At 46.1% G+C, this 12964-nt stretch overlaps 1 protein-coding gene across 4 annotated transcripts in view; it reads right to left on the bottom strand.

Annotated features, from left to right (window-relative positions):
- LOC140917585 (hepatic and glial cell adhesion molecule) overlaps nt 1-12309 on the bottom strand; it is a 41185-nt gene extending 28876 nt beyond the window's left edge. For 3 of the 4 annotated variants that reach the window (XM_073360719.2, XM_073360718.2, XM_073360716.2), the window contains exons 1-5: nt 12098-12309; nt 5920-5995; nt 4213-4551; nt 2985-3254; nt 1275-1328 (exon numbers count right to left, since the gene is read on the bottom strand). In XM_073360719.2, the coding sequence (XP_073216820.1) occupies nt 1275-1328; nt 2985-3254; nt 4213-4551; nt 5920-5995; nt 12098-12118 (760 nt within the window). In that variant the 5' untranslated portion in view covers nt 12119-12309. The other variant, XM_073360717.2, reaches the window with a different exon arrangement.
- Between the last annotated feature and the right edge of the window lie 655 nt (nt 12310-12964).

Genomic DNA, 12964 nt, shown 5'->3' with positions numbered 1-12964 from the left:
TCTTGTGATTTCATGGTCACTCTTATGATATTATTGTTTTCCTTAGAGCCCAGCTTCTGGAGCTGAGAATCTCAGCTTTCATCTCTCTCTCTCTCTCACACACACATGTTTCTGTGCCTCTGGTTACAGAGAAAAGCCAGAAAACAGGATACAAAACTAAGGCTCATAACAAGAAATTAAAAACAATAATAATCAAAAGAACCCCTCATTCACATTTATTATTGTTTAAAGCTCTTTATATTTTGGTCCTGACTCTCAGGTTTTGAACTCTTGGGGCTGGTAATACCACAATCTGCTGTCAGGCCTTCCATCTGGGAAAGCAGCTCCACTTCAACGTGGCTGCTCTTGCATAAGACAGCATACCGGGGGTGGCTCTAGAGAGTTCCCTCGTGGTCTCTGGTTTGGGGCATGGAAAACATAACAGCTGGGAATGTGCATAGGCAAGATGCATGGTACTGAGGCGGTTTCCGCTTCAATTAAATCCCATTGGACACATTCTGCAGTACTCACCCCTGCTAACTCCTGGGCAAAACTCCCAATGAAGGCCCACGAGTAAAGATTGCCGGATTAGGTCCCATGACCCCAAATTCTCTCTCCCTGATCTGGGCACACAGAGGACCTACTGTGTGATACCGCCCACCCTCAGCTCTGACTCACAGAGGCCTCTCCGTGGGTCCAGCATCCACAATGGGAGGGGGAGAGACTGGGCCAGCCAATGTGGGTACACAACAGCCCTCCTTCAGAGGATGAACAGAGGGGATCAGAGAGTCCAGAGGTTTTTTCCTAGAGACCCTCCACCCAGCTCTTCTATGTGGCTGCTGCAGCTTCCCCAGACACAGGGGCTGCAGCTGTACCTGTCCATTATTCAGGGAATGCAAGTGACGGTGAGGGGAGGCAGCTGGTGCCCTGCCCACACACCCCCATGACAGGGGTTAGGCACTATCTAGCCCTCAAAGATCATCACTGCTTTTGCTGCAAAGATATGGTCATAAGTGGAGTCAGTGGCAAAGTCCCGTCAACTTCAGCTGGTGCCCGGGTTTGGCCTTAAGCCTCAACATGTACGAATATGTAACAATCAGAAACTGATACGTGCAACTGTGACAGCCATGTTTCTGTGTGTGAGATTTGGCAGTGTAAAGACGACTTGCATTTATTTCTGGGTCACTTATCCCATCTCTATTTGGCAAGCCTCCCGGAATTGATCTGCCATGTGAACTGCCAGTGGCACAATCGCAAAGAGGGAGCCACAAAAAAAGAAAAAACATATTACTTACCTAGTACAAAAACGACAATCACCACGACGACTCCCACAACCACATTTGAAGGATCTGTGAAAAATATATTGCAAGATCAGCCTCATTTGGGACATGGCCAGTAGCAAGTATCTTCTTCCCTACCTCCAGCCCCCACCCCCGAGCAAATCTTTGCGACCTGACTCTTAGAGATTTCAATATTAAATGTTCAATAAGCATGTGCTTGTCCCTCTCCAGCCTTTTGGCTTGTCATTCCCAGAAAAACATCCCAGATCTGAAACCCCTGCTTGATCTGGGAATTAACGTACATGGAGGAGAAAAGCTGTGTATATGTTATGAACTGATTATTTCATCAAGACCCTACAGTGAAAGTTCAATAGCCATAAAACATACAAAAACCAGAACTTGAGACACCCAGGCTTAATTACGACTCCTCCCACCCACTCTCAAAAACCCACATATGGCCAAATCATTCAAGAAATAAAATAAGCCAAGTAATGCACCAAAACACTTGGGGGTGTTTTTTTTGTTATTTTTTTTCCAAATGTGGGTGCCAAGAGTTAAATTTAGGCACCTAAATCCTGTAGTAATTTGATTAGTAAGAAACCATGAACAAGTATTACAAAGTGGTTTAATCAGACAAAAGCCTCAAGCACAAAGTCTGGGATGGGTCTCAAGTTCTCTCAGATTCTGTCAGATTCTGGGTATATTTAGATTTGGACAGGATGGTTCAGGCTTATTTAAATACATCCTCATTACTTCTGAGTGCAAATATATCACCTAAGCACAGATACTTGGTTTAGGTGTTAGATTATTTCAGGGTGCATCTACATCTTTAATGTCCACAAGTGAAGATAACCCACTTAAAATAAAAGAGGCACTTAGGCATGTGCTTATCTTCAAAATGTGAGTAATCCCATTGTCAGACTACTCAAATGCTTAAAGTTAGGTACGTGCTTAAGTGCTTTGTTGAGTGTTTTGATAATTCAGGACCATATTTAGGACCATAATAAGTGTTATGCTCTGAAGCACTGAATTACATGTATGTGCAATGAACAGTAGAGCTGATTGGTGGAAAAAAATCCTGCAGAAAATTTTGACTTTTCCTCAAAACACCACACATGTGCACATACGCGCACACACAAACACACACACACACACCCTCAAAACTTTTCAGGTTGTCTTGTGGGGGTTGGGGGGAATTAAAAATTTTCAAGCAAAAATTTGCATTTAGCCTAAAAAGAGTTGACAGTAAGTTTTCAACCAGCACTAGTGCACAGCTCCAACATATCCACAATGCAATGGCTGGAAGTTGAAGCTAGACAAATTCAGACTGGACATAAAGGTGTAAATTATTAATGGTGAGAGAGTAATTAACCACTGGAACACTATACCAAAAGCCGTGGTGGATTCTCCATCACTGACAATCTTTAAATCAAGACTGGATATTTTTCTGAAAGATCTGCTCTAGGAATTGTTGTGCGGGAAGTTCCCTGGCCTGTATTACACAGGAGGTCAGACTAGATGATCACAAAGGTCCCTTCTGGCCTGGAATCTATCAATCTTCTTGAAAATGTAACCAAGTGTTATTCAACAACCTCTGATCATTTTCCTCCTCCTCCTCACCACCGCTCCCCACCCCACCCAGAAATACCATTGGGGTCATTTGTTACTGGAATTTGATTTGATTGGCAATTCTGTTTCTTGCATTAAAATTAAATGCCCACTTACTCTGGATGTCTAGTTTCAGGGAGGTTTCATTCCAGCTGACTTGATTGCTGACTTCGCAGGTGTACACCCCATTGTCAGACAGTGTTGTGTTCAGTATACGTAACATGCTGTCATTCTGAAAGAGCAGGAAGCGACTGTCTTCAGGGAGATGCTTGCCATCCTTCTTCCACTGATAGGAATCAACTTTCCCTACTGGCACCTTACAGACAAATTCGGTGGTGGAGCCCACCAAGGAAGAGTTGCTCTGGAGCTCTGGCTGAGACAAGGGCTCTGGGCGAGAGGAAACATTAACATTTCCAAATAAGGCCTTTGTTTTTAAGGGTTTATTAATTTCACTGGGGGTGGGGAGTGTTTTTAGCAATTTGAGTTTTATATAAAATTGGGGGGGTGGGAGTTGGTCTCTCTACATACTGTAATGAGTGCTCTCTTTGTAATGTCCCCTAGTGCGTTTTAACCAGGGGCACTGGAACGGGGGAGGGGGGGCGGAGGGGGTGTGCACTGGGCCAGGCACTGAACAAACACAGAACTAAAAGACTGTTCCTGACAAAGAATTTATAATCTCACTCCTAGTTTCCAACCAAAGCAGATTTATGCACCTGTAAAAATAAATTACTTCTGTATTTGCAGGAAGGAAGCAGAGTACCTTTATGCAGTACCACTCAGCTTCAAAAACCAAGGGAGAATTAAAAAAGTACTTGTCTCTCATGTCATTAAAAATTAGTGCAACGTTTCTACCAAAAATTCCACCCCCAAATCACAACACCACTTTGTTTTTAAACTGTGCTATGCTTGCCCAGTTTTGCAAAGTTTCAGGAAATAAAAAACCCTTCAATATTTATAAAAAAATATATTTTTAAATCAAAAGCTTAGCAGTGCAAACAAAAAAACTCCTGTCTCTAAAGCTAAATCTGATCGGCGTAGAGCATTATGAAATAAGCCATTGTGCAACAAGACAAGTCATGGTGCTGAGTCCTGTTTGGAGGGAAATTCCCCATCATAATCAGAAGGGTAACTTCCCATTCATGCTCCACCTATAGGACACTTCCTGATTGCTACAGAACTGTGCATGTCTATAGGTGCACCATGGGCAAGTGGAATGTAGAGTTACAGAGCTGTACTGATGCTTTTTCCATGGGCTATGTTGTGCATTCTTATCTAATTCAAGGGTTGAATAAGAATTAGTATAGAAGTGGAGAAAGTTATCAAGACCATTGGATGTGGCACTTACCAATAACCTCGAGCTGGAACCAATTAGTTTCGTGGGAGCTTGTTCTAAATCTGTACAGTCCTCCATCTCCCAACTGCAATTTTATTTGGAGAGTCCAATTGGTTTTGCTGAACTCAACGTTCCCGTTATATGAAGGATGCAAATCAACTTTTGATTGGTCCTTAAAATATACTAAGATGGACAGAACTGTGGAGGAGACATTTTTATAATCCCAGCGTACAATCCCAGTGCTAAAATTCAGGCCTGGTGGAGAGAACACCACAGTGCAGCCTACAGCAGAGATTAGCCTGTCTGATGTTGGTGTAAGATTAGCAGAGTAACATGGAGAAAGAGTCCGTGCTAAAAGACAAGAACACAGGATATTTCAGGTTAATTATTGTTCTGCATGATCCTTCATGTGGCGAAAGCTGGGGATCTGACAGCTCTGACCACAGAAAGTGTCCCCAGCTCAGTTGCACTGTGAGTCATGCCAAGACTAGAGTGAACTGCAGCTCTGTGAACAACAGGTTGGGTTTTTTTGAATCACTGGCAATCAGGAAATAAACATTCATTTTGGTTTAAGCCAAACACAACATTTTTCAAAATATATGGTAAATCAAAAAAATTTGAAATATTATTTTAAATCCAACCATTTTGATTTTCTTTTGGGGGGTGCGGGAGAGAATTAAGTTATACATGGCTAGATCCCATTCATATGAAGAAACTCACATAGGGGCCAGGAAAATCCAAAGTTCCTTCTTCTGAATCATTCCATTTTTTCTGATGAAGAAACCAGGATAAAAAAGAGTGTCATGCAAGTCATCATTAGAAGATACTTGAAAAATGGGTGCACTCGACAGAAGTGTCTTTCTTTGGTTTTAAAAGGCCTAGTGCTAGTTACTGCTTGGGTAAGTGCTCTCCAAAAAAAAAAAAAAAAAGGGGGGGGGGTCTGGAATGTGTGCTTTGTGCCCCCCTTACAGGCGACAAGGAGGATTAGTAAGTGTAGACACTCCCTTAGCTTGAGAGGTGTCCGTAATACTATTGGATGTATGGCCCAGAGGCTCAGCTGATGTAAATCGGCATCTGGCTGCACATAGTTTATCAGTTGAGGTGCATTATTGAACTGATTCTCAGCACACGGTTATTTGGATACCTTCCTGGACAGTGCAGTGCAAATGCATTAACACGAAGGATTTTCTCTTTTTTAAATACCTTCCCTAAAAGTCAGGAAATTCCATTGTTACAATGTCCATAACCATGGAACTCAGCCACATTACACAAACATGATACATATCCATTAAACAGCATTGGGCAATAATGAACTACGACTACATGGGCCCCCATTCTGCCTTCAGCTACATCTCTGCAACCCCCCCCCCATTGGCTTCACTAAAATAAACCATGGTTGTTCGTATCTGAGAGCAGAATTTGACCTGCCATCTGCAAAAGGATCCCTTCAGCATTGCTGTGGGAACCATGACCTACATTTTCAAGTTACTAGTGATTTTGGGTGCTGGCCAAGCACCCAAGGTCAGAGACACCTAAAAATATTAGTTGATTTTGGAGATTTAGGGCCTTATCTTTTAGAATTTCCTGACTGTGGTGCTTATATTCTTAACCCGAACACTACAATGAACAAGAACTGTGATGTGGCATTTTGCAGTAGTTTTCAAGCACTGCTATGTATTCTTGTCTGCGTGCATGCGGATAGCTTGAATTAGTTTTTACCCGTAACGTGTGTGAAGTTTACTGCTGGAATTTCATGGACCCAGATCAACACCATGAGGAGAAAACAAACCAGCAGCTATGAGGAAGAAACAAAGTTGTTTTAGTGAAAAATTAGTAAAATATTTAAAGGCTTGTATGTAGAACCAGATATTTACACAGTGCTGCCTGAAGATTAAGACAAACTACTTGCTCCATGAAAACAGAAAACTCCAAAAGTCTGCAAAGCCCTTCTATAATGTCATTGTCAGAGTAATGTGTGAATGCAGTATGTCAAAATGATAGCTATAATATGTATAATACTTGTGCATACACAAATTCATTGGCTAGGCAAACTTACAAACTACGGTGAAAATGGCATTATATCTAAACCCACAATCCTGCAAAGACAGTTAGGCATGTGCTTAGCTATATGAATGGAGTAATCCCACTGAAGCAAATAGGAGCACTTGCAGCATGTAAAGTTAAGCGGGTTGATCCCAGTGGGGTTCATTGCAGGATTGGTGCACTTTGGTCCCTCCTCTCCTCTACCTATGGCACACAATAGCTGAGTGTCCCTTGGTCTAATTACCACTGTTGGGTTTAATAAGGGATAATATCAATGAGGCGGGTGGTGTTGGTGACCCCTTCTGGCCTTAAACCAATGTTTCCCGAACTGTGGGTCACAACCCTACATGGGGTCATAGCACCAGCAAATGGGGTTGCGGCTGGGCAGAGGATACTACGCAGCATGATCGCTCACGTACAGTGCGTGCGAGGCCACGATGCACGGAAGATGCGATTTTGCTTTACAAAATGGCATCCTCCATGATGTCTGTGGTCCTGGGAGGAAATAATTAATTAAAATGGGGTCATGTTGGCAAAAAGTTCGGCAACCCTTGCCTTAAACTCTATGATTAAGGTCTAAATAATCTTTCACTCTACATCCCTCCCTCAAAACTAATCAAAGAGAACTAATTTCCAGGCCCATCAGGATGGCTCACATTTGGCATGGCTAGGCCAAGATGCTTTGGATTATTGTCTGAGGCAAGGAAGAGAGACAGAAGCGCCACCGTGATTTTGCACCCCCCGTCTCTTCAGACTAACGAGTAAAATTTGCCCTGAGCTTTAAAAAAGTAAGTTCTACCGTGGACTAAGATGTGGCATGTGAATTTCCAATGGACCAGTTTGATTTTGGAGAAGTTAGGCTAGGGAAGTATGCATGCACATAAAGACTTTTCTTATAACAGGAATCTAATGCCCACCTTAACCACAGAGAGAGGACATCTCTCCATAACACAATGACAGACTGTTTGCACATTTAAAACACCATATTATGCAAAGTGTAATTTCTTATTTATTTTAATGCTTGCACAACAGTTTGTTTTTCTCTTTAAAACCAGGAATTTTAGCCAGGCCTCAGGCTGATTGCAGAGACCACACTGAGCCTACCATTTTGAGTGTGTGTGTGCAAATGCATTTCTTTGCACCTTACATTCACATGGCTCACACACAGTTAGAAACCTAACCATGTGACTCACTGATACAAATAGACAGACTTTAAGGGCAAAACTCTGTCCTGAAATAGTCACAAAAAAACTTTGATTGCAGCACAAATAAATATGCCTGAAGTTTTGTACCATCCACTTTTTAAAAAAGCTTGCAACACTCATTTCCTGCTTTCAAAGCACTTCACTTTTTAACCTTTGGGCCAAATCCTGCAAACACCTGAGTACATAAATACATAGTTAATTTTACTCACATAAGTAAAAGTGCTTAAATGTTTGCAGCCATTCTTAAAATATGAAGTGTGGGTACAAGGGTTGCAGTTTTACTAAATCCGGCAAGCACTTATTTACATGCTTAACTTTATGCGTGCAGGAAATGCCAGCTACACATGCAGGATCTGGCCCTAAAGTTCCACAAAGAAGTATTTTGGGAAAAAAAAAAAAAAGAGAAAATGAGAAGACAGTAAGATGATGTTGTAATTATTATAACTTCAAGACATGCCTGCACAGGTGAAGAGTGGCCGCTAGCAGAACTCATTTTCAAAGCACACTGCATGATTTATTTGCTCTGTAATTGGCACCCACCCAACCTGCAGGATGCCGAAGATGCCATTCCATTCTGAAACTTGTTTATTTCTGGTGTGATCTGAGAGGAGTTCTGTGCTGTTCCCAGCCTCAGACTTTGGGGCATGGACTTTAAACAGAGGCAGGGTGATTAAGATAACAAAAGGTCTTATTAAATTAAATTAGGATCCTTAGATGATCCTGAAAGCATTGCCAGGCACTACAGTTAAAAGATAGGAAACAAAGGGTAGGAATAAATGGTGAGAATGGAGAGAGGTAAATAGTGGTGTCCCCCAAGGGTCTGTACTGGGACCAGTCCTATTCAACATATTCATAAGTGATCTGGAGAAAGGGGTAAACAGTGAGGTGGCAAAATTTGGAGAGGATACAAAATTACTCAAGATAGTTAAATCCAAAGCTGATTGTAAAAAGTTACAAAGAAACCTCACAAAACTGGGTGACTGGGCAGCACAATGGCAGGTGAAATTCAATGTTGATCAATGCAAAATAATGCACATGGCAAAACATAATCCCAACTATGCATACAAAATAATGGAGTCTAAATTAGCTGTTACCCATCAAGAAAGAGATTTGGGAGTCATTGTGGATAGTTCTCTGAAAACATCTGCTCAATGTGAAGTGGCAGTCAAAAAAGCTAACAGAATACTGGGAATCAGTAGGAAAGGGATAGATAATTTGACAGAAAATATCATATTGCCTCTATATAAATCCATGGTATGCCCACATCTTGAATATTGAGTGCAGATTTGGTTGCCCCATCTCAAAAAAGATAGATTGAATTGGAAAATGTACAGAGAAGGGCAGCAGAAATTATTAGGGGTATGGAACAGCTTCCGTATGAGGACAGATTAAAAAAACTGGGACTTTTCAGCTTGGAAAAGAGATGACTAAGGGGGTATATGATGGAGGTCCATAAAATCATGACTGGTGTGGAAAAATTGAATAAAGAAGTGTTATTTATTCCTTCACATAACACAAGAACTGGGGGGGGGGGGGAGAAGGGGTCACCCAATGAAATTAATAGACAGCAGATTTAAAACAAACAAAAGAAAGTATTTCTTCACAGTCAACCTGTGGAACTCTTTGCCAGAGGATGTTGTGAAGGCCAAAACTATAACAGGGTTCCAATAAGAACTAGATAAGTTCATGGAGAATAGATCCATCAATGGCTATATTAGGCAGGGTGGGCAGGGATTCAACACCATGTTCTGCATGTACCTAACCTCTGTTTGCCGGAAGCTGGGAGTGGGTGACAGGGGATGGATCACGTGAGGATTCCCTGTTCTGTTCATTCCCTCTGAAGCATCTGGTATTGGCCATGGTTGGAAAACAGGATACTGGGGTAGATGGACCATTGATCTTACCCAGTATGGCCATTCCGATGTTCTTATATAAAACCCAGATGTATCTGCCCCCTGCTGTAACCCACCAGATCCCACCCCCCTCCCAGAGCTGAGATCGAACCCAGGAGTCCTGATGAGGTCTCTCTCTCTCCACAGAGTTAGTAACAAAGTAAGGTTTAAAATGTTAACGTATATCCCTACAGCCTCCTGAAAAAGAGAGATCCCAGCCGCCTGGTCCTCGCCACGCTCTTCAACCAATGCAAGCAATTCTGCCGGACTCCCAGCTCCTGGAAGAAGGCCATGATGGCGCTAGTGTACAAGAAGGCTGAGCAAGATGACCCTGGCAACTGGAGGCCCATCTCCTTCTGCTCCCCAATGTACAAGCTCTATGCCAGCTGCCTGGCGTCGAGGATCACAGAGTGGTCGGTGAGCGGGGGAGCCATCAGCTCCATCCAGAAAGGCTTCATGTCCTGTGAGGGCTGCTACAAACACAACTTCGTCCTCCAAACCACCATCGAAATGGCCAGAAGGGAGTGACCTGGCTAACACCTTTGGGTCCATGCCCCACCACCACATCTTTGCCACGCTCCAGGAGTTTGGGATGCCAGAGAACTTCCTTCGTGTGATCAGAGAGGTGTACAAGGGATGCAGCACCATCATTCGCTCGGTCGAAGGGGAGATTGCCGAGATCCCGATCCGGAGTGGAGTTAAGCAGGGCTGTCCCCTCAGCCCCATCACCTTTAACCTCACCATGGAGCCGTTGCTGCAAGCAATCTCCAATGGCACAGATGGCTTCAACCTCCATGGTGAGAGGGTGAGCATCCTGGCTTACGCGGACGACCTGGTCCTGACCGTGGACGACCCAGAGAACCTCCAACGTATGCTAGATGCCACCAGTCGAGATGCCGATTGGATGGGGCTCCGCTTCAATGCAAAGAAGTGCGCAACTCTCCACATTGACGGCAGCAAAAGGGACTCGGTGCAGACGACGGGGTTCCAGATCCAGGGCAAGCCCGTCATCCCCCTGGCAGAGGGGCAGGCGTACCAGCACCTCGGCATGCCAATGGGTTTCTGTGTCCGGCAGACACCCGAGGACACCATCCAGATCTTGCAGGATGCCGCCAAGATCGATGCCTCCCTGCTAGCACCGTGGCAGAAGATAAACGCTCTGAACACCTTCCTGATCCCCCACATCTTGTTCATCCTAAGGGGATCTGCCGTGGCGAAGGTACCCCTCAACAAGGCAGACAAGATCATCTGGCAGCTGGTGAAGAAGTGGCCGTTCCTTCCCCAGAGAGCCAAGCTGGTCCACATTGCCCACAGGCAGTGCCAATGTCCCCTGCATGGGCGACCTGTGTGACATCGCGGTGATCACCCACACCTTCCGCCTGCTGACACGTCCGGCCATGGTAAGGAACATCGCAGCAAACGCCCTCCATGGCGCAACAAAGAAGCGTATCGGCAGAGCCCCCTCCAACCAAGACATCGCCAGCTTCCTGAGCGGTTCCCTGGATGGCGAATTCGGACGGGATGGGCACAACATCGCTTCACTGTTGTCCCGCACTCGCAATGCCACGCATTGCCTGGGGAAGTGCATCGGCTGCTGCTGGGAGTGGTGCGAGGAGTGCCAGGAGTCCTTGTGCCACAGATCAGGTCCAACGACAACACCATTGTCACTCCGAGCGCCAGGGGCATGCTGGAGAGGACCCTGAAGGCAGCCATCCACTGACTGTACATGGAAACCCTGAAGCGTAAACTGGACCAGGGTAAAGCCTTCGAACTGAGCAGCAAGTGGGACGCCAGCAGCCACTTCCTCACCGGGGGCAGCTTCATCCGTTTCGCCAACTGGCGGTTCATCCGCCGTGCTCGGCTCAACTGCTCAATGGAGCCGTCCGCCACGGGAACCGAGACAAGTGTTGCAGGAAGTGCGGCTACTCCAACGAGACCCTGCCCCACGTCCTGTGAAGCTGCAAGCCCCACTCCTTTTACCCCCAATCGGGGAGATTGCAGATTATGTATCCCTTACGCCACCCGCTCCTAAACCGAATTTCACACCCCTTGATAATCTGTACCATTCCCTGATAACCAGAAACTTCTATGCTTAAACTCTGTCCCGTTTTCTTTTTACTTCAACATCTTCTTAACAAAATTATTAAATCTAACCAGTGTCCCTTCAGTGACTTGCCACAAGATGTCAGAACATGTTAGAATTAGAGCTGAGTGGGTCTAATATTCATTTAATTTTCTTTTTTCGTATAGGAATTAGATGCAGTGTTCCTGTCAGCTAATTGCTAAATTATCTGGCAAAAAACTAGAGTTTTCAAGTGCCTAACTAGCCCTTGGAATCATGGCTCAATTCCCTCCCCCCTCTGAGATGATTTATTTCTCCCCTAACTACTCCACTCGGAGGCTGCCATGGCCTCAGCAGGACCCGGTGCGAGGTTACAGCTTACCCACCTTCGAGCCAGGAGCTGCTATTCCCCGCTAGGGAGGGAGACGCTCCTCCTGGAAAGTCACAGCCCGGGAACGCAAGGGCTGGGGGAAGGGCAGCGGACCAGAGACCAGGTTTTGCTTCGTAGCTACTTCTCTCGGCCGTGGTCACCGCACGCGCTGCGCCCCGGATCCCCGCCCGCGAGGGCTCAGCCCGGCAGGGGATTCAGAGCGCTAGCGATCGGCCCTGCCCCAGCCCCGCGCTGACCAGCGGAGACTCGCAGGGAGCCCGGCGCGGGGAGGGGGAGGGGGAGGGGGAGGGGGTGGGGGTCTCACCGGAGCTCCGGAACGCTCCATGCTGCCCGACCTCGACGGGCTCAGCTCCCCGGCGCTCCCGCCGCCGCCGCCAAGCGCGATCGGCTGCTCCCCAGCTCGCACCTCCTAGGTGCAGCTGCTTACGAACTTCCTCCAGGCCGGAGCGGAACCTGCCCTGCTCCGGTGGAGTCCAGAGCCAAGCCGCGGTACCTCCCTGAACTCCGAGCTCGCCCGAGGAAGCAGCGAAGTAAACACTGGCTTATTGTCTCGCTTTAGGAAGCAGATGGGCCGGCGCCCGCCGCCCCCACAATAAATCGGTGAGGCTGAGGTCATGAGGCCAGCCCCACCCATGCCTTCCACCCAGCAACAAGGGCCTTGGAGGCCGTGGGAATTATCCCTGGTCTGACTGCTGGTCACGCTGCCCTAATTTTAGGGTTGCCACCTTTGAGGTACAAAAACCAGGGCATCTGGTATGATCCTCAATCCATAAAACTGGACAGCTGACCATGGTACTAAGTGTAAGCAGGGGAATGGTCCCGCTATTGTGGGGAACTTTCCTGGCTTCTGCACTACCCCGGTGAAGTGGGCTAGCAAAAGGATCGGAGTCCTCGCTCCCACTTCCTTTACCCAGTGACCTCCCTGCCCTTGAGGACTCCCCTTCCACTCTCCTGTCTGGCAGAGTCCTCGTAACCCCGACAAGGCTGGGCCCAGGATTCCTTGGGGGCTCGACCCCCAACCCTGCTGCGGTCACCTAGGACAGGGGCTAAGGTGTCCCCACTCCGGGGTACTCTCTCTCCACTGGGCACATCTCTGACCCACTGACCATTACATACAAGTTAAAGCAAATACAAGTTGTTTAATTAACAATTAATTTTAAAAAAAGAATAA

This window comes from Lepidochelys kempii, chromosome 9 (genome assembly GCF_965140285.1).
Source record: "Lepidochelys kempii isolate rLepKem1 chromosome 9, rLepKem1.hap1, whole genome shotgun sequence".
Classification (NCBI taxonomy): domain Eukaryota; kingdom Metazoa; phylum Chordata; order Testudines; family Cheloniidae; genus Lepidochelys; species Lepidochelys kempii.
This window is presented reverse-complemented; position numbering and strand designations above follow the sequence as displayed.